Genomic DNA, 20,040 nt, shown 5'->3' with positions numbered 1-20,040 from the left:
TTTATGTGGCAGATAATGTACCGTTTTTTATGAGGCAGCAAGGAGGCAGCATAAAGGACGGAAAGCTACGAAGCCCCAACGACCTTAGCAGCTTGGAGCAAGGTGCACGGTGCACGGAGCACGGAGCACGGAGCACGAAGCTCAAAACTGGGACATGGAAACGGGCCAGGAGACCACAGAGCCAACATCAATGTCATTTCTTATTCAATTACCAGTTCAATGAAAATAAGAGTCAATGATATGCGGCGTTGACACATAAAAGCGACGCGATGCGAATCGAATCGATGTCTGACCCCTTTGCCACGCCCCCGCCTCCGTGTTCAGGAGGTGAATTGCCCGTCTGTGCAGCGTATGATTTGAAAAAACACAAGGTAGAAAGCTATAGTCGAGTTCCACGACTATCAGATACCGGTAGTTCAGCAAATGGAAATGCTGACGCGAAATTTTAACATTTTTCTTGCATATCGGTAGAAATTGGGGAAAATCATAATAAAATGGAAAAAAAAAACTTTTAAAAAAAAGTCGAAAAATTGTTTGGCAAATCGATGGAAATTTGCAAGACTAAAGCGACGCAAACGTGTTACATACTTTTCAAGGAATCTAACATACCCGTTTTGGGCCAGCCAGCCGTGGCATCTTCCTAACGCAGCCACTTCCGCTTCCGGTGACCTTGCTGCCTTGCTGCCTTGCTGCTTCCTTTTCGGTGCCCATAATTGAATATAGTGCGCATAAATTGCATCTGATTTAATTGCAGCGACAACAATGGGTGTGCTGATTGGCAGAAGATAATTTGCATTTTTATTAGACGAGCGGGGATCGCTCTCTTTTATTGACTTTCCTATTAGCCACCCCTTGAACAGTAGCACCGAGAAACACTTTTCATAAGTTTATCATTCAAGGGTTTTCGAGAAACCTATGAATTTCCATTCTACAAATTCCTCAAATTTTTTTTTTATTGATTTTTTTATGGCTTCTTGAAGCGGCAAGGCATCACTTTAAAGTGAAATCAGGCGTTGAATATCTTAACGCTCCTCATGCATTGATACCCATTGCCAGTCCCAAGCATCCCCAGGCCCATTTTCCCATTGTGACATTTCCCCGCTTTCATTATTAAATGTCTTTACAAACTGTATTTTATGTGTCCGATGGCCTTGGCTTTATTTTAAAACTCTGCGATTCGCCTTCGCAACTCCGAATCCCAGATAAAGACCCAATAAGAGAGTAAGTAAAAGAAAAGGCCGCGGGTAAGGGTCATTACGACAACGGCGCCAAGTGAAATCCAAAAAAAGTCTAAAAGTCCTTCCTGGGGATGGCGACACTGAGCATTAGGTAACTAAAAATGTATTAACAAGTTAAAGCGTGAACTTGATTGAAAAAAATTTGGAATATGTATATAGAAAAACAAGATAGATCGCTATAGTCGAGTTCTCCGAAACAACAAACTTGCTCTGCGTTTATGTCCCTAGAATCTTCAATTTTCTAGCTGTTTTAGTTCCTGAGTTATCGACGTTCATACGGACGGACAGACAGACGAACATAAACAGAATATATATACTTTATATGGTCGGAAGCGCTTCCTTCTATATGTTACATAATTTTCAAGTATCCCCTTTTACTCTACGAGTAACGGGTATAAACAAAAGTAAGACTTCGGAAAGCCGAATTATATATACAGCTATATGACCATAGACTGATGTATACTGAAATCTAACATCTTAAGATAAAATGTAATTTTATTTCTTACCGTTACGGCCCCTTCGACTTATAAACTACCTGCAATATCATGAAGACTTTTGGGAAATTTTCATGCAGATAGCTTAAAAACTGAAAATTCAGTTTGCGCAGAAAGGGACAGACGGACATGGCAGTATCCAATGTAAAAATGATTAAGAAATGATTAAGAATCTATTACTTTATGCAAAGGTATAATGGATGTAAACGCAGGCTGTGTCTGCTTGCTACATCACTCATATGATGTAGCCAGCCAGCATATCTCTCTCTCGCTCCTTTAACGGCTGAGTAACGGGTATCAAAAAGTCGCATATTAAATCTAAACAGGGTATACTCCAGTTAAGAAGAATATAGTATCCTATACTATATACTATATCCTATATGTATATATATGTATATAAAAATATATATCCTATAGTATAACTATAAAAACAGTAATAGTATATAAATAAATGAGTTATGATTGTATAGTATTAAAACTAAATTAAAATGTAGTATCTGTCTGCAATATAACAATATAACAATTTAATTATTTTCATTTATATTTCAAGAATATCTTTAGCTGGCCTAAAGCCTTGTTTAATTACACTTCTCTAAGCTCTACCCTACGCTTCGATGGACACACAGCTCATACACCCATTACCATTGCTGTTTATTTCCCGTTTTAAGTACTTTTTATGATTACGTTGGAGAACGTAAAATCCGAAGCATACATTTAAGCGCTTACAATTTTAATAAGCTAGAAATGTCCATGAAAATATGTGGCTGTTTTTGTGAGTTTTGCCGGCCAAAGGACCTCATGCAAAAGCTCATGGCGCATATTTAAAATGTTTGCTCGGCATAGAGAACAGATAAGCAAGAATCGCGTACAGTGCAAGGAAAACTTTATGGAGTAAAACGATTTGGCGAAGTGCTATTAATTTGTAATTTTAATTTCTAATAATGTAGTAATAAATATTTTATATTAATAATTATATTTAACTTTCATGCTTAACTGACTCCGCTCTTTCGTGCTTATTTACAGCAATTTTTCTACCATGACTTTCCCAGGACTCATCAGACGACAACTCATCGCAAGATTTACAAAAACTGTCTGGTCTGCGACACCTGCATTCGGGAGCTGATGGTACTGGACGTTCCTCCCCAGGTGAGTTAGCAGCTGCCACCTGGCAGCCCCATATCTGCCATAAATCCATCCCAGCCACAGCCCTTGCCACAATTTCCAACTTTCCATAATTTAGTTAAAAGTTTCTCCACTGTCACAGCGTGGCTGTGGTGAGGAATTTTCTAAAAATATGTACAAACTATTTTTATGCAATTTTCCGGTAAATTTCATGCTGCTGATATATTAGAAAATGCTCCCCCTGGCCATAATAAATTGCTAAGTAATCTAAATTGCCCCAGAGACCCACAGCCATTTGCAATTTTCCGGCTTTCCTCGCCCAGTGGAAATATTAACCCGAGTACGATTTAACTCCTACTGCCTACTGTTGTCTAGATGCTCAAACTTACAACCACCAAGAGCCTTATCGTAAAAGATGTGCTGAAAATTTGGGAGGATAATATAGACATTTTACGGGAAATGCAAAATGAAATTAAATGAAATGAAATTAGACACGGGAATGTCTAACGAATCAACTGCAAAGCTTTTCAGTCTGAACATGCAATTTAATTGATTATATTTTATTAATTTAGTAGCGATCTTAAAATGAAAACATGAATTTGAAGCAGAGACTAAAATTTATTTTTCTAAGCCAATTAATACTTTTAAAGAGAGAAGGACTTTAATCTAAAGCTCTCAGCCCAGCGACGTGGTCAAATTTTATGCCAAAGGGTTTTAGTACTTTAGATGTTCTATGGCTCAACGCGATTCCAAAAGTTTCCTCTCTTAAAATGTATTTAAAAATATTGTGAAAGCCCCTATGAATTTTCCTGTAATAGCCAACAGAGAGTATTCAGGTGCATGGCGGTCAGCGTTACGATATCTGTTTATTATCAATTTTTAACTGCTTTGTGGCGAAACTAGCCCTGAACAACAATATTACCAAATTACCATAAGGACCGGCCCTATGTCAATATTTTCGTCCATTTATGTGGCAATTGCAGTTGCCCAAGTAAAATTACCCAAAGTTGGGTTCCCCATATCTCCGTTCATACTTGCAACGTCCATTTGGTTGCTTCCATGAGTTGGCAGAGGACTTTGGCAATTAGGGAGTAGTTTTGCATGCCACAAATCGCAAACTGACAACGAAAATGGGCGAAATGATTTCACACCAACGCCGTGAACTGCCTTACATATCACTACCAGGACATCCCTGTACCACCAGTTTTTGTTCTTCGGTCTGCCACGTTTAACTATCATAAAATATTTATGGAACACACACCGAACAAGGCCAGTTGCTGTTTGACTTCCCCCCAGGGCCTTCTAGGATATGCAAAGCACGAGCTCCCAAGTAAGAAGAGGATTTCTTTGGGATTACTAATAGTATCTTTACTTTAAGAAGTGCACTTTATAGAGGCCAGGTACTCAAGCTGGTTATTATAAGTATGCTTTTTCAATTGGGCGGAAAACCTGCGTTGGAAATCAAGGTAATCCTTGGCCTAGCTTTTAATATTAATCAGGTAATTACCTATTTTTAGGGCCTAGTTGAATGGAATCTCTACACTTGCTATCGATCCAGTTAATATGGCCTGTTCCTTTGCATATGTATCTACCTACATACGAGTACATCCCTTTGTGCCGCGGCTGAATAAATTTGGGGCAGTCGTGGATCTAGGAAATCGAGAACTGGGCCAAGTGTGTGCTGAGCTGACAAAGTCGCCAAAAGATATGGCCCGGGGAGGATTCTGTGGCAACGCCATGGATACCCAATCCGCATTCCCCCAGATTCGCGGATGCAGGGGACGAGAAGCGGGCGGAATTGAAATGGCAAGCGGAGCAAAAGAGTTGACAAGCAAGCGTCGGGCAGCCAGCCAACCGCATCCATTGTCATAATAACTACGTGCCGAGCGACCCATACCGCCCGCCCCCTTTTCGACAGTTCGCCAGCGCCGCCCATGCCGCCCATGCCGCCCATGCCGCCACTCGATGCTTTTCAACTTATTCATGTCCATTTTGGCGTGAATTTGTTTTCGAGCAGAGCTTTTTTGCCCCCCTTTGTTACACTCTTTGTTGTTCATCCATTGTGCTGACCAAATGGCTGACTGTTGTCTAAAAGCGGGCCAACAGGGTTTTTTCTGGCCAGGATTGGGGTAGGATGGAGGGGTCCAGGTTGTCCGCAGGTTGGGAGCCTTCACTTCGCTGTCGCCTGTTTATTGTGCGGAATTTTTCATCGCCAAGTGCACTGCCTGGCAGTCATAACTCAAAGTCCACCTTAATGGTTTCCACTTGTACAAACAACATTTATTTTCCAACGGATTCCCGCTCATATTCACCAGAGCCAGTGGAGAACAGGTGATTTGGCTCTGTGTGGCTGTGCGAAGTGGGGGCCATTTGGTTGGTCATTGTTTCCTTCGCTGCTCAAAGCCACTCGAGATGACAATCTGGGGAAGACGGCTCACAGGCCTATGGGAATCAGTAGGGGAGGCCCAAACTTGATGAATTATATTGCATGATGTTATAGTTAATATCGAGTCCATGATATACTGAGTCTGTTAGTGAAGTCATTAGGAATGGTCGTTATGGTCGTTACATCGTTACATTATATACTAACATGTATACTTACATGTATACTAAACTAGAACTCTTTAAAATATTAACAAGGGAGATTACTATAGTCGAGTTCGCCGACTATCGGCTACCCGTTACTCAGCTAGTGAAAGTGCGAACGAGAAATTTTAGCATTTTCTGGAATATCGCTAGAAATTGGTAAAAAAAAAATAATAAAATGAAAAAACTTTAAAATTTATTTAAAGTGTAGGCGTGGCAGTTTGGCCGGCTTGTGGGCGGATATATATTATATACATTATATGGTCGGAAACGCTTTTATGTTACATAAAAACTTTAAAAAATATTACATGTGTTTTTATGAATCCTACTTGTGGCTGGAGAAGAAAAAGAATATCCAATGCATATTGTTCAGACATGCAACAATAAATAACTTGATATACCTAATACAATAAAACATACGTATACTTCTTAAAATTTCTCGCACCTTTGGAAAACTCTACAGCTAATGGAGTAGCTCAAGTCTAAATACCTACAAAAAGGTTATAAAAGGCAATATTCTTTACCCATAGTGTTAAAACATAAATCTGGGAAAACATCGATGTCACTATCGATACTATCGGTGAAGAGCATTTCCTCGCTTTTATTAAATTATATAATATTTTATATTTTTTATATTGATATATTTTTCTAAGATTGCAATTTTGTATGTAACAATAGTATTGTGATAGTATCGTTGGCCTTTGAAAACATCCATGACGCTGTTTGACACTGTTCACATCACACTAAATTCTAGTAACTAGAATCAAAGCGAATCCCATAGAATCCCATTTGAGCAGGCAAATTACGAGAAATCTTCTATATCCTTCATTATTTCCGTCTCTTTGTATTTCGGACCAAACGTCCATAGTTTTAGGGCAAATTGTTTAAAGGCTTAGAGAATTTTTTTTTTAACAATCCACGGCGATGTGCCATTATTTTTAGTGTAGGTGCGATAAAAAAAAACTTTGTCTTGCACTATAGGTGAGCAGCTATTAATGTATGCCGAATTTTTCTTAAAAGTACATAATTATGCGAGTAGTTTGTGTAATTTAAATAATAGACTTGAAAAAAAAGATCTAAATACTACAATCTAGACATATTTTATTTTAGGATAAAAAATACGTTATTAAATGCCTATGTTTATATTAAACCAATTACATATCTTGACTCCTACTCTCGTTTGTTTAATTATGCATATTACAATACTAGCTGCAATTTTCAATTTTATATATTTTTAATGCGGTTGTACGATATGCTTTACTTAAAGGTATATAACCGATAGAAAGTCTCTCCCATTCAGTTATCGAACTCATTATCCAGGTAGTCATTTATTGAACCCCACCATAATCAATCGCACCTGCTGACCCAGATATTCTGACTGATAAGAGCCAGGCAAGGGGGTCGCCAGCCAGACGGGAGCTCAGCTTACTAGCCTGGTGCCCTCCAAGTCCCTCATGTGTCCCAGCCATCGTGGATCGAAGCCAAGAGAGCAACCGAGTGGCAGTTACAGTTACAGCAATTGCAACTGGGCCAGCAGACGTCGAGAATCCTGGCTAAAGAGCTGCTCGCATTTCAAGCCTGCTCCCAAGGCACCCCGTTAATTAACAAAGCAACAATAATCACAATGGACCGAGGAGCGGAGGAGCGGAGGAAGCGCAAATTAAATGAAATTTAATCAAAAACGTAAATCTAGCTATGTAACTTACCGCGCGAAGGGAGTGGCGTCGACTGTCTGCCCGCCGGAGTGACACACCATCCGCACCCAGGAGGTCGCGAAGGGGATGAACCGAGGAGCTTGGAGCTGGAGAGCTTGAAAACTGACAGGCCAAAGGACCAGACGTAAAGGCGCCAAGGAATGCGGACCCAAAGCTGCCCAACCGTGCACAGGGTCGGGAATCGAGATAAGGAATCTAAGTGGTGACTGATACGCCTTAAAAATAAGCTAACCTACAAGCGTTCACTCCATTTATTTTGAGGCACTGGGTACAGCAATTTAAATTCGTGCCCAATGATCGTATACGTATAAATGTTACATACTTCCTTTGGTAAATGTAACTAAAATAAAAGTATATTGTGAGAATTCTGACCTTATATTCCTGCGAGCACAGATAGAAAGCAGCTAGGCAGTCATCACTAGATGTTCGCGGATTGCTCCTCCGAAATGTCTGGACGGCTGTTTTCGTCTAGGCGGCCGTTGACTTTTGTTTGCGTCTAAAACGCTGCGACGTAAATTTAATTATATCGTTTACTTACTGTCTTCCCACCTCCCAAATCCTGGTCATTAGTGCCCGGAGTGGAAAATGTGGCCACCTGCCTGCGGTGGAAACTGCCTGCTGATTTGCGATGCGAGGCCTCCGCGCGCTAAAGGATCAGCAGTTTGGCAGCTGCTCAGGGATTTGTTTATGGCTGCCGAATAAAAATAAACTTTTAAAAATATAAGCAATATCCCGGGCAGCTTCCGTGAAATTTTATTTCTGCTTTGTATTCCAAAGGGACCTATCAGTTAGTTAGGTGTTGTGCGCATCTACATATCTTTCTTAAACAAGATTAGGTTGGTGATAGATTACTCAGTACTAGATGCATATACATATACTTGACTATTGCGTATATTTATTAATCAGAATAGCTAACATATAACCAGATTTCACAAGATTTATTAATCAAAGCGTCCGAGTTATTTTACATTGAACCAAATTACCTCAATCCTAAAGAACAATTCCATAACCAACGCATTTTAATGCACCAATTGGACAATAAATATTTACTGGCACGCATTATCCTGAGGAGTAACTGCTCCGGCTTTCGGCTACTGTGGGAACAGCTTGGTGCTGCGTCCTTTGAAATTCAGCGGCATTTAATAAATGTGCTAGCTGCTGAATCCGATTAGCGATGCGGCAGTTTCTCGAGCTGAAATACGACTGCTGTGGGTTTCTAAAGATTGCTAAAGCCACAAGAATGGTCAACCAAGTCCTAAATAAATATGATAAAGCGGCGGAAAGTGTGTGCTCAGTGCACTTTTCAGTGAACTTTGCGCCAGACAAATGCGGCTGGAGTCCGACTAAAGTGGATGAATTAATGGCTGAACTTTGGGCAAATTTGTCTCTTGCGAAATAACTTTGAAACTGAATTTGGTGCCAGGTCTTTGTACTAAGTACTATGACGAGTGAATCTACACATTATTGTAACATGCAAAACTGCATTTTTCCTGCTCGAAGGCAACAAAGGCGACAGTGACCCATAGCAAATAATACCTTGTGGTCGGCAGATTGGCATTCCAAAATAAGAAACAGCATCCATCGATTTGCATCCATTTCCATCCATATTTCATGTCATATTGCTGCAAGTTGTGAGCCCCCATTAAATGCCTGAAACGCTTTTCCCAATTCCATATTTGCTTTTCATACACGTGCCAAAATAATGCGAAACGGAAACACAACTCAACCGTGTGGACACATGTGCCTCTTGTTTGTTTGCCCGTTTGTTTGCGGAAATATGCTGATAAAAAACAAACACCCGCCCAATTGGCACGGTAATCGCTTCGCCATCCGCCAGAAGCGATTTCCGGCTGACAACTTCGCCGAGTGGAACAACGGACATCCGCTGGGGCTGCGAACGGTTCACGCCTATGTCTTGGTCTACGACATGGGCAACTTGGAGACCTTTCAAGTGAGACCCGCTCTTCCATACACCCTAACGATATCCCTATCGATCCTCACTTGTTCTCATTCCAGTACTGCCGCTCGATGAGGGATCAGATCTTGGACAGTTTCAGTCATCGTGATTTTAGCATAATTGTGGTCGGCAATAAATTTGACAATGTGACTGAGGCGCAGGCCAACTCGCAGGTGAGTGGACTTGGAAGCCCTAAAATCCCTTAAGCTCATCCAACTTATTTTGGACATCTAGAAGGTACTAAGCTAGAAAGCTGTTAGTCATGGTAATCGTGCGACTTTGATAATAGCCAGAAAGTATATTTCATGCCAACTAATTGCAGACTTTATGATGTTATTGTCAATAATACCTAAATAGATTCAATGACAAACCCCCTTTTTTTTATTATTTCATTTGAAATATATTACTTTCAAAAGATATTATCCGAACTAACAGTTTTCAAAGTCGAAACCAATTTACATTTCTTAGAAGCTTAAATATATTTGCAACTTACACGGTTTTTTCAAAGTAATTTACAATTTGAAGAGCAGCTCTAAAATGCTTGTAAGATAATCATAGTAAAACAATTTTAGGTTTAATTCTTATTGTAAATAGAGATGAATTCGATGGTATTAAGCGATCTCGAATCGTTCGGTAGGTGAATTTCCGTATTTTGAGTGTAAGAAATATTGATACCCAAGATGGACAATCTGTTCCATCGCCAAAGCCATTGAAATTATGTCGCCGAAAGGCCGAAGGACTCGACTATTCACAGTTGGCAGCTATTGGCTTTCAGCAGACTTTCACTCAATATTGAATCCTTTCCATTATCGCACACACACACATCCTGGCGGCGGACTGGCAGGAGCTCAAGGATATTTCCACGCTGGTGCGCAAACATTGGCGCTGCGGCTACGTCGAGTGCTCGGCGCAGTGAGTAATCAATAGCCCCTCTGCCATCCGATATGTGGACTAACGTAACGGGGGCTTCTCTTCTCCGGGCTCTTCCGCAGATATAACTACAAAATCGGAGACGTTTTCCGTGAGCTGATGGGCTGCACCAGCGCGGGAGGAGGCGGCGCCGGCGGAGGCGTGGCCGGGGTCGGTGGCCTGGTTGGCACTGAGTACTCACAATCAACTAGGAATAAAGGACGCTGTACAATACTGTAGCAAAAGTTGCATAAGTTTTATAAGCAAAGGCGCTGATCTGGCGCATTACATCCAAGTGAATTCGTTGCGAGCTGCTGCAGCTGGGACGCGGTGGCGTATACGCAATCTCCAGGGAGGAAGCACAAAGACGACATTGTTGCCCCTCGCCAACGCTTGCTGATGCATATTTTACCATATATTTTTAGTGGCCACACTCCGCACAGCTCCTCCTTTGTTTGCCATTATTACAACCTTTTTCTGGCTGTTTCCATGGACGCTTTTGCTGTGCTCATTTTAATGGCAATGGCAACGCCACACGGAGGACCCGTTTGGCCAGCACCCAGCACCCAGATCCCGATCCTGACGACAGCTTTTGTGCGTCCGCATTTGCAATTCAATGCCGTTAGCTGGCAGGAAGCGTAGTGGCCATGAATATGCAGCGATATCCGCAAAGTGCAGCCACAATTGTCGGCGAAAGTTTGATTCCTTTGCGGCTATTATCATCGTTGTGGTTATTATTTCTGTCGTGGATCGTAAGTAGGCAATTAATCCCACCATAATTTACAATACGTTTTATGTACGAACGAATAACCTTGTTATCAAACCAACTAAAGACGTATAGGAACTAAAGTAGTCGACCTAAGCTATACACATATACTTAAGCATGTATGTATACATTAACGTTGTGATCATTTCAAGAATTAGTTCTTAAGGCACACCGACCCAGAACGTCGGCTAATGTCAAGCGAAGTCAAGTATCCGAATCGGGATTACCACAAATATTTAGCTATAGGACAACATACGAGTAAGAGCCATTTAATAAATAGCCCTAAGTAAACACTTAAAGCGATTGAATGCGGTAAAATCAAACAGTCACAATCATCCCATGAAAATCCTCAACAGGCCTGCTCCATAATCCATAAATATTCTCTGCGCACCAGAGCCACCTTCGAAAATTACTTGAAATTAATTACAATCGGAATCTGACATCAAGATAATGTAATGTCCCATCCCTTAAGCCACAAAGGCCATATGTATAATTTGCCAGTGTTACGAAATCGAGGAGCCGTGATCCAGAAGCCTTAAGAACCCAGAAGCAAATACTTCATAGAACACCTTAGAGTAAAGTAAGATTACAACTTGATCGAAGCGCACAAAACCGAGATTGTGTTACCATCGCATCCTCGAAATTGTCAGACCCCATATTGATGGTCGAAAGCAACATCTGGGCATAGAAGTATCAATATCGCCGATCTATTAGCTAGGTACAGTATCCGCTGGCAATGGCCAAGTTAATAAGGTTCTGTGCTGAGCTACGAAACACGCGCATACCATTCTGATCTCTTTCTTTACCTCAAGAAAACAACTCAAACTACTCAACAGAAAAGCAATCAAGGCTGACTTTGTACATAGAGATTTCAATGGAAGAACTTGGCGAAAAGCTACGAAAACCGACTTTTACAGCAATATAAGTAAGCTCTAACTGATATTCAAGGTAGATAACTGGGCTCACTGCCAGGATTGGTTCCACTCTCAGTTGAGTGCTTGGCTAAGATTCTAAGAATAGCTGAGGTAAAGAGTATCTTGAAATAATTTTACGACATTATTTCAAGGTTAAGCAATGCAAAGTCGATAATAATACGAGGGGACTAGCCCATTATTGTTATACATACATATTATTATTAATATACATTTTGCGGCTCCAAAGGGGAGGGGGTAAGGTTTCAAAGGCCAGAAGAAGGCCTTGTTTTGCGATTTTATTCTGAAAATATGTAAGCTTTAGTTATTCTTCTTGTTAATAAGGTTGCACACGGTTACTTGGTGTATTTTGCCCAAAATACATAAGTAAACACCAGGGCTCCTGGCGCCTCTTCAAAAAATATGGCTTGCGTCAGAATCGTAGGAGATTACAGGATTAGAAAAAATATAAACTTTACGTCGGTAATCACACAGCCCTTTTTTAGATTTTAAATTTTTATATACTTTTTGTGGAATTAAAAAAGTTTGTAAATTTCACAACAATCTGAGGGTTGCCTTTAGTGCAAGGATGTTCAGCGACTTCAGAAATAATAAAAACGCGGGCATCCTTGTAAAAACCCAGCTGGTGGAGCTGCTTCACTCCGATTACTTTTACACAATGTTCTTGAAATATTGAAACACAAATAAATGAAAAACCTTACCCCCTCTTTAATAAAGGATGGGCCGTCTAAACACTAATGATATTAGCAGCTTACAAACCGGGAATTTTCAACCTGCACCCATTACCATACAGATACCAAGTTGAGAAATGTATTTATGACATGTCTCTATCCAAACTGAAAACCCATTCCAAACTTGCATAACTCTTCGCATGTAAGCAACTGAAAGCCCGAAATATACTTATATGACATACCTATATATACACATATTTAAATGTAACGATAATTGTACGAGTTTTGTTCAGGTTTTACCTTGGTTTTCAATTTACGGATTCGTCAAAATGGCTGTTAATTTTTGAGAAATAAATGCTAACGCAAAACAGTTGAGGGAGTTAGCCAAAATGGTTGAGCAAGGACAATTGTTGAATTATTTACATTCAAGCAACGCGATGCGACAGTTTAAGAACAGGAGAATGTAGTGTAGCAAATAAATAAAACATATATTACGAATCAAATGCTTCAGCCGCTTGTTGTTTGTTCATGCCATTCAAACGTAATTAATTTTAAGTGAAGCCGCTAGGTTTAGATAAGTATTACCAATGCGTAAGCCGCTCATGATCTCTGTTATTTTTTTTATAATAAAAGGCATGACGCAATTGCAAGTAGAAACAAATTGTTAATTGGACAGAATAGCAAGAGAAACGCACCGAACAAAATGTTAAGCAATCGAGTATAAAATGCCGCCGGAAACGGAAGCTGACAAATTGTACTTAGTGTAGAACGCACAACGATGGTGTAAGTTCGACGACAACCGTTAGCAAAGTAGAGAACGTTTTTGGAAAATGCGCTCCGGCGCTGATAATAAAAAAAGTGATATATAAAAATTAAAATCGCTGCACTTTTAATTACTTGGGCAGGGGACAAATCTACACAGCTTATCAACACGATCGATAGAGATTTAAAACTGGTTTGTGAAAGCACCAAAAACAAAACAAGTGGAATGTTTCCTTGATTTTTATTAAGTTTATCCTTAATCCTTAGATTTTATCCTTAGATGTTTGTTAGATAACTCAAAGTTAAAAAAATAAAGTGGCTTATTCATTTTAAAACAACAGATAACAGAAAAAAGTGCTTATTTCAGAATACTGCTACTCCCCTCTATAACAAGTATACGATTAATTAATTAGTGGCTTATTACGTATTTGATTTATACAAGACATTTTAGCGACTCAACCAATTTCATTACTTCAGACAATGCTTGTATACGGCGATTGCTTCAAGAAAAGCCAAGCGACAGCCACTACCACTATCTCTATGAGCAATTAGAAAACATTTCATTTATATTTTTTTGACATTTTTATTTTTCTCCTATCAAACTACGACTAAAAACCAACTCTCGCATTGGTTGGTTGGCTACATGGGTAGAAACGAAGTAAGACAAACAATTTAGCATCGTAAGTCATAAACTTAAGCTAACGACTGTTTTGGAGTACATCCTTAGTGTATGTATAATTCCTAGGGTTAAGTCTTAAAAACAAAAGGACAATTTGTTGGTAATCTGCGACGCTCAAGTGTAAAGGTAGACGTAATACAAGACTTATTGAATCTAGTGTTGCCGTTGATGACTCTTCGACTTTTTCGGGTCGAGGTCAGCGAATGAGGCATAGCCAGGTGAGGAATAAACGATGGCGACTGATGACTTACACGCGAAATGCTAATAAGTGACTGAGTTTGGAGCTGACAGAATGGGTGTCTAAGCTCATGGTCAATAGGGTCTAATCTATCATTGATGCGGCTCGCTGGAGCTGCTGAAGGTGCGGCTGCGACTCAAGCGCCTGGCCCGCTCCGCCAGTTCCGCCTGCTCGCTGCGTCCTTCCGACAGGAAATGAGGTAGCTGCAGGATGTTGCACAGCTGGCTTTTCAGTTGCTTGGTCTGCGGGCGCTGCTCTGGTTGGGCGGATAGCATTTGTTGGAGCAAGTCGTACTGCTTCGGGTGATTGACAGCGAAATCCTTGGGATACTGGCCGTCCCGAAGACTGCGCAGCGTCTTGATCCGCTCCATTTCAGTGCTGAAGTACACGTGTAGCTCGAAGAAGATCAGTCCCAGTGAATAGATGTCAACCTTGTAGTCGTAGTGCTGGCCCAAAAGCTGCTCCGGCGACATGTATAAGTGGGTGCCCACCTGCTGGGTGTGGCGGGCACAGGAAGGCAGGCCACTCTGGTCCCCACACTTGGCCACTAGGTTGGGAATATCGGCCATATCAGTGACGAGCCCGAAGTCTCCAATCTTTATCTGCCCATCTTGCGAAAAGAATATGTTGCTTGGTTTCAGGTCCCGATGAATTAGCCCCTTTAAATGTACATAGTCAACGGCATCAACGATCTGATGAAAAATGTCAGCAATGTGGGAGGCCCTAGCTTCCGAACGGTTGTCCCTTAGCCAGTCGCGCAGACTCTCCTTACGGCAAAGCTGCATCTGGATGTAGAGGTACACCTTGCTGGGCTTAACCATCGTTCCGTTCAGTACCGTTGCACTGGAGGGCGTCGGATGGCTTCCGTTTTGGTTGTGATTGTGGTTCTGGGCCAGTGCCAAGGTAAGCGGCTTCCTTTTAGCTTTGTTATCGTCATCCGCATCGTCACTTCCACTGCTCTTGGGGCGCACAGATTCGATTTGAAACGAGTTGGAGACCAGCTGGTGCTGTGAATAGTTTATGTTCTTTAGGTCAAACGAGGCCGAATGGATGTCAATGCGATGGCATCTCTCATGGTCTCCACCCTGCTTTTCGTCCTCTTCATCGTCATCGTCGGTATCATCCTCCTCTTCTGCCCGTAAAGCTGCTGACTGCGACTCGCTGCGGAATTCAACGAGCGAGTCCTCTTCCTCATCGTCGTCGTACTCCTCCCGTATATTCCTGAGTGATGATTCGCTGGGTAAATGAAAGTCGTGACTGCAAGCCGTGCTATTAGCTGCATCCGAAGCCCAGGACAAGAGCTCCTGATGGCGTTTATGCTTTAACTGTTCCGCCAACGAAGGCATAGTACTATCGTCCGGAGTCTCTATCTGGATCGAGGTTGAGAGTTCGTGGGCGAGCAGCTTGCGATCCTCTTCTTCCTGCCAACCAGTCGGCGGAGTCTCGGTCCAGGACTGGAAGTTTAAAATTAACGAGTATTATAATAAGACTATATTTAAGAACTGAATTTCAACTTCTAACTTTATATAAGAACTTACATGAAAGTATCGCACGATGTTGTGGTGCTCACAACTGGCCAACGTTCGGGCCTCACGAAGGACCCGCTGTCTTGAAGATTCCTTATTGGGTAGCGTTATGCGCTTAATCGCGTACCGGTTCTCATCAAGCTTGTTCTTAGCTTCAAAGACCACTCCAAAACCCCCGCGACCGAGGCACTGCATCAACTCGAAGTCGGACTGAAAGCGGGAAGTGTAATGCTCGCCTGAGTGACTTGTGGACTCCGAAATGGTGCGTTGATTTTCACGTCCATGCGGGAAGCTAAAACGATTTCCAGGTCGCTGCATCGGAACCACGGGACCAAGTAAAGCCTGTGTGGATGCTTCGGTGGCCTCGATGGCTGTCTGAACGGGAACATGACGTTCAATGACCAGATACTCTGTTTCCACGCGTTGGTTTCGTTGTCCCATAAAAATATTAAGGATTACGGCCGAGGTAAATGCTATGACCACGATTTCTTTCCACCAGAACCATAACGACAATATCACAACCTTTACAGGCGCATCGATGTCGTCCAAACTAAAGCCCAAATCGTCGTTGATGCTATGGTTGCCAGTAGCTTCCGTTCCTTTAGACGTGGCATTGGTAGACGATGTGGGAGCTGTGATTGCTGGGAGGTCAGTTGCAGTATTCTGCGTACCGCACTCTTGCGGGCCCTCCAGTTCGCCAGTGGTGTAGAAGTAAAAACCATTGCCATTAACAAACTCCGATGCATTTAATACGGACTGCGCTGCTACATCGAAGTTGTGATCATCATATGGCACAAGTTCTCCTCCTTGGGTACCAGTTCCCTCAGCAATAATTTCTGGGTCCTCCTGATCTTTTCCGAAGATGACCAACGAGTTGCTACTGGCAGCTATCGGCTTCCAGGGAATCTTGGGCATTAGGTTGGTGTCGCCTGTAAGCTGCTGATATACCTTTGTCTGGTCCATAATCTCCTGACGTAGACGGATTGACTCCTGAATATATAACTGCTTATCGTACATGCCCAAGTAGATGGATGGCGGGCTTTGTGGCGCATTGGGCAGCTCCTTGTCATTTTGGTCCTGGTCCCAAAGCCACTGGGCCGAGCTAAACAAATCAATAGGATTCAATTCGTCGACGGCATTCGTAATCCAGGCACTGACAATTGGGTGATCGAACTAAAAAGGAGAAAGAATTAAGTAAAGTTGTCTTTAATATTAAAGCTATTACCATTTACCTTGTACTTCCATAGCATAGTCTGTGGCTCACTCTTGCTAAAGGCGCAGATTATTCCCTCGGGCACTACCACCTTGATGTCCACATCCAAAACAGCCAGCTCCAGCTCATCGCGCGGCTGCAGTTGGCACTCTGAAGGTCTTACCAGATCCAACTCATGCTGACCTACGCTAAAGTTCCAACGCTCCATTCCGGTCCGGGATTCCACAGCCCGAACCGTCTGCGTCTGGCGGCGGATGATAATAACGTCGTCTAGAAGGGGATCATGGCGCACTATGTAGCCGGCCTCGTCCCGTAACTGGTCCCCGTCCTCCAGCTGATCCTCATCAGGGGGCTCCCTAATGGTGTCGTCAATTGCAAGTCCTTCCTCCGTAGAATTCACACAGCCGTTTAGAGAACATTCATACAACAGCTGGCCAGTGCGAACGGAAACGCCGTAGGACCGTGTCTCCTTGCCTCCGGATATCACCAGATCGTCGCTGAATTTGGCACTAGAACTGAGTAGGTGCTCCGCCGTGATTGGAATGGGATCGATAGAGTCGCCGTCGAACTTGTAAATGCCGCCGCTCAGAGAGGGAATCATGCGTACGAATTGCCCATTGTTGGTCAGCTCCAATCGATGGATGCTGGACGAGATTAGAGAACCTGGTCCGGTGGGCACACTCCAGCGCAGTTTCCCGGACTTGGCAATGTCCAGAGCGCTTAGTCGTCCATCGAGTGTGGAAATGTATAGGAGTCTGTGGATAAAATAAATAACAAAACAATTACAAATTTGAATTCATTAATTTCCTTATTCATATTAATAGAAAAAACGGAGAGAATGCTAATGTCAGATAATAGAAGTCCATTATGGAACGATTTGGCAATATTTTAGTGTTTCGCTGATGATACATGACCCATATTTATTGCAAAAAAAGTCTCTACTGTCTCAATGTAGCATTTTGTAACTTAGGATTTAAAGTGGCCGTGGTCAACATGTCTTCGACACATAGAATAAAACATGGCGAGACAGTTTTGGGCGGTTCGTTGGCGTTAGAAGGCGGGCGTTCTGTGGTCGAGAAGGCTTCCTTCACCCGTTGTATATATGTATGTATATAAAGATACTAGTATATCCTTTTAAACTACAGGTAATATAGATAATAATCAAACATCATGAACGAACTCCGAATTAAAAAACAAAAACCATTTAAAATTCTTTTGTTATACATATAAAGGAAGAACATAATAACACAGCATACATTAATATAAAAAATTGTAAGTCCTTTTTCCTGTTTATGCTATTATTCTGAACATTCTAAATTTTTTGTAATAAACAATTTGTTTTGTAATGTAAGTTCCCTGGCTACTGCTTAAAATATTTCAATTCAGAAGATTTAATCCTAAAAGTAAAATTTGCAAGATATTTGAAAGCAACCGTCTGCTTGGAAATCGCATTTCAGTTTGCAACTTTCGCCGACCGACCCATAATTTTATTTGTGCTTGCAACCAATTTCATCACCTGGTGCACGGAGCATGGGGCAAGAATAGTCAACCACGAAAAGGGCCACACTGGCTAGCGCAGCTGACAGCGGAGAAAGGGAGCGGGGAGGAAACTCAGCTGTTTTCGCGCCAAGAAGAAGAGCTAGCGGAACAACAAGTGTCAGTTGGCCCCCCTTCATTTCCCCTATCGCCATCTCTGTCCTGCCAACAGAAGAGCCGAAAATGGCGTCCTCGAAAAGGGGGGATAGAGCAAACGGGAGGCGAATGGTGAAATGCGATGAAATCCATACACAAACGTAAAAGAAAGCAAAACAATCGGAGTAACCAGTCCAGATGGGCAAACAACATATCTAGACGCCTCGTACAAAAAAAAATTCAGTTAAGATCTTGCAAATGACTCACCGCATGCTTGATAAGCGCGTCCACTGATTACGGGTTTTCATAGTTGGCCAAGGTGCAAACATTGGGCTCATATTATCATATCGGTCCCAAACTTCGAGTTGAACAGAAGCTTTCGGAATTACCTTTTTCAGACGGGCAATTGGGCCCGCCACGGAAGTTGTAGTCCCAGAATTAACTACTTAAAGTTAAAGGACCCCAACAATACCACACTTTTCCTTGAATTCCCAGTTTTGGCTGATAAAATAAGCACTATTCGAGTAGTTTAACTAAATATCAACAACGTGTTCTTCTCAATATTTGCCTAAGTACTGGCTGCTGGTTTTCCCACTTGCACTGCATTTTAGCGAATGTTCGAGAACATATAAACATAACACACACATAACGCACTCTTCTTCTTCGATCCATTCGATACCAGTCCCTCTCGATACTTTGGATAGAGTACCTACCTTCTTCCAATGCTGCGCTCTTTCTGATCTACGCAGTGCACGAGGCCAGGGGGATGAGAAGATCCTGCAGTCTGGAGCTCCGAATCTGTAGGTGGTTGCCCAGCTCGCACCTGGACGGGATCAATGGCCACCAGGCCGGCCATGGTGAGCGCTATGATCTGCAGAAGGCTTAGGTTGCGTCGAAGATGCCTCACGATGCCATCCAAATTGTCCTGCATGCCCATCGTGCATGCATATAACGTAATCCTGGTCGAGGGCAATCGGTCGCGGGGAACGGTGCGGAAATGCAAGTCTCTAATTGGCTCGAACGGTGACGTGTTGACCTCACTTTAGGGGGTCGGTGGGTGGAACAGCGGCGGCAGTGGCTCCCGGCAAGGATGGCGCACATCTCCGCATCACTCTCGGTAGTTCCTACAGCAATCAATAGGAACTACACCTTTTAAATTCACTAAAACTGGCTAGTTTGTGTTTTTGTCCCGATTGGGCCGCAAAACGCGCGTTTGCAGTGTGACCGCGTTTTCAGTACCTTTTAATAACAGTGATGACACCACATTTTAGTTTATTTCATCATTACGTGGAAATACCAAGAAAATACCGCCTTCGTAGGCCTTACAGTGAGCACTACAAGGTGGGAACCGGTTCGGTAAACAATAATGGTTAAAAATTTGTATTAATTCATCCATTTGAAATTTTTGGGCGGGTAATGTTTGAGGGCCTTATTTGACATACATAAGCACATAACAATAATGATTAAAATATTTTATATGAAAGTATTATTTGCATCATATTTCTTACCTAAATAAAAATAGATTGTAATCGGAAAATACATTGGGACAGTTCCATATGAAATTCAAATAGAACTTTAAGTTGAATATGATTTACTTACT

The 20,040-nt window shown here is 42.1% G+C and overlaps 2 protein-coding genes across 3 annotated transcripts in view; one reads left to right on the top strand and one right to left on the bottom strand.

The window, feature by feature from the left end:
• The window catches only part of LOC6552400 (ras-like protein family member 10B), a 38,927-nt gene extending 26,737 nt beyond the window's left edge, over positions 1–12,190 (top strand). The window contains 5 exon segments of the mRNA XM_001978890.3: positions 2,756–2,878; positions 8,993–9,106; positions 9,172–9,285; positions 9,957–10,024; positions 10,105–12,190. Coding sequence (XP_001978926.2) covers positions 2,756–2,878; positions 8,993–9,106; positions 9,172–9,285; positions 9,957–10,024; positions 10,105–10,261 — 576 coding nt within the window. The 3' untranslated portion in view covers positions 10,262–12,190.
• Positions 12,191–13,987: 1,797 nt separating this feature from the next.
• LOC6552401 (eukaryotic translation initiation factor 2-alpha kinase) lies at positions 13,988–19,698 on the bottom strand. 2 transcript variants are annotated; one of them, XM_001978891.3, is made up of 4 exons: positions 19,154–19,698; positions 16,828–17,563; positions 15,608–16,768; positions 13,988–15,523 (listed from the first exon to the last, which is right to left on the bottom strand). In XM_001978891.3, the coding sequence occupies exons 1-4, from the start codon at positions 19,375–19,377 to the stop codon at positions 14,162–14,164; spliced, it is 3,483 nt and encodes a 1,160-aa protein (XP_001978927.1). In that variant the 5' UTR covers positions 19,378–19,698; the 3' UTR covers positions 13,988–14,161. The 2 variants fall into 2 exon arrangements, with proteins under 2 accessions (XP_001978927.1, XP_015009473.1); XM_015153987.2 differs by lacking the exon at positions 19,154–19,698 and adding an exon at positions 18,708–19,142.
• Positions 19,699–20,040: the final 342 nt, after the last annotated feature.

The sequence above is a fragment of the Drosophila erecta genome, unplaced genomic scaffold (assembly GCF_003286155.1).
Source record: "Drosophila erecta strain 14021-0224.00,06,07 unplaced genomic scaffold, DereRS2 tig00000000-arrow-pilon, whole genome shotgun sequence".
NCBI classification, from domain to species: Eukaryota; Metazoa; Arthropoda; class Insecta; order Diptera; family Drosophilidae; genus Drosophila; species Drosophila erecta.
This window is presented reverse-complemented; position numbering and strand designations above follow the sequence as displayed.

Excerpts from the sequence above, each read along its gene's own strand:
- LOC6552401 (XM_001978891.3), bottom strand. The coding sequence starts at position 19,377 with ATGGGCATGCAGGACAATTTGGATGGCATCGTGAGGCATCTTCGACGC. Across the intron at positions 17,564-19,153 it reads GAGCGCAGCATTGGAAGAAG|ACTCCTATACATTTCCACAC; the intron begins GTAGGTACTCTA and ends TTTTATCCACAG. Across the intron at positions 15,524-15,607 it reads ACATCGTGCGATACTTTCAT|TCCTGGACCGAGACTCCGCC; the intron begins GTAAGTTCTTAT and ends TTAAACTTCCAG.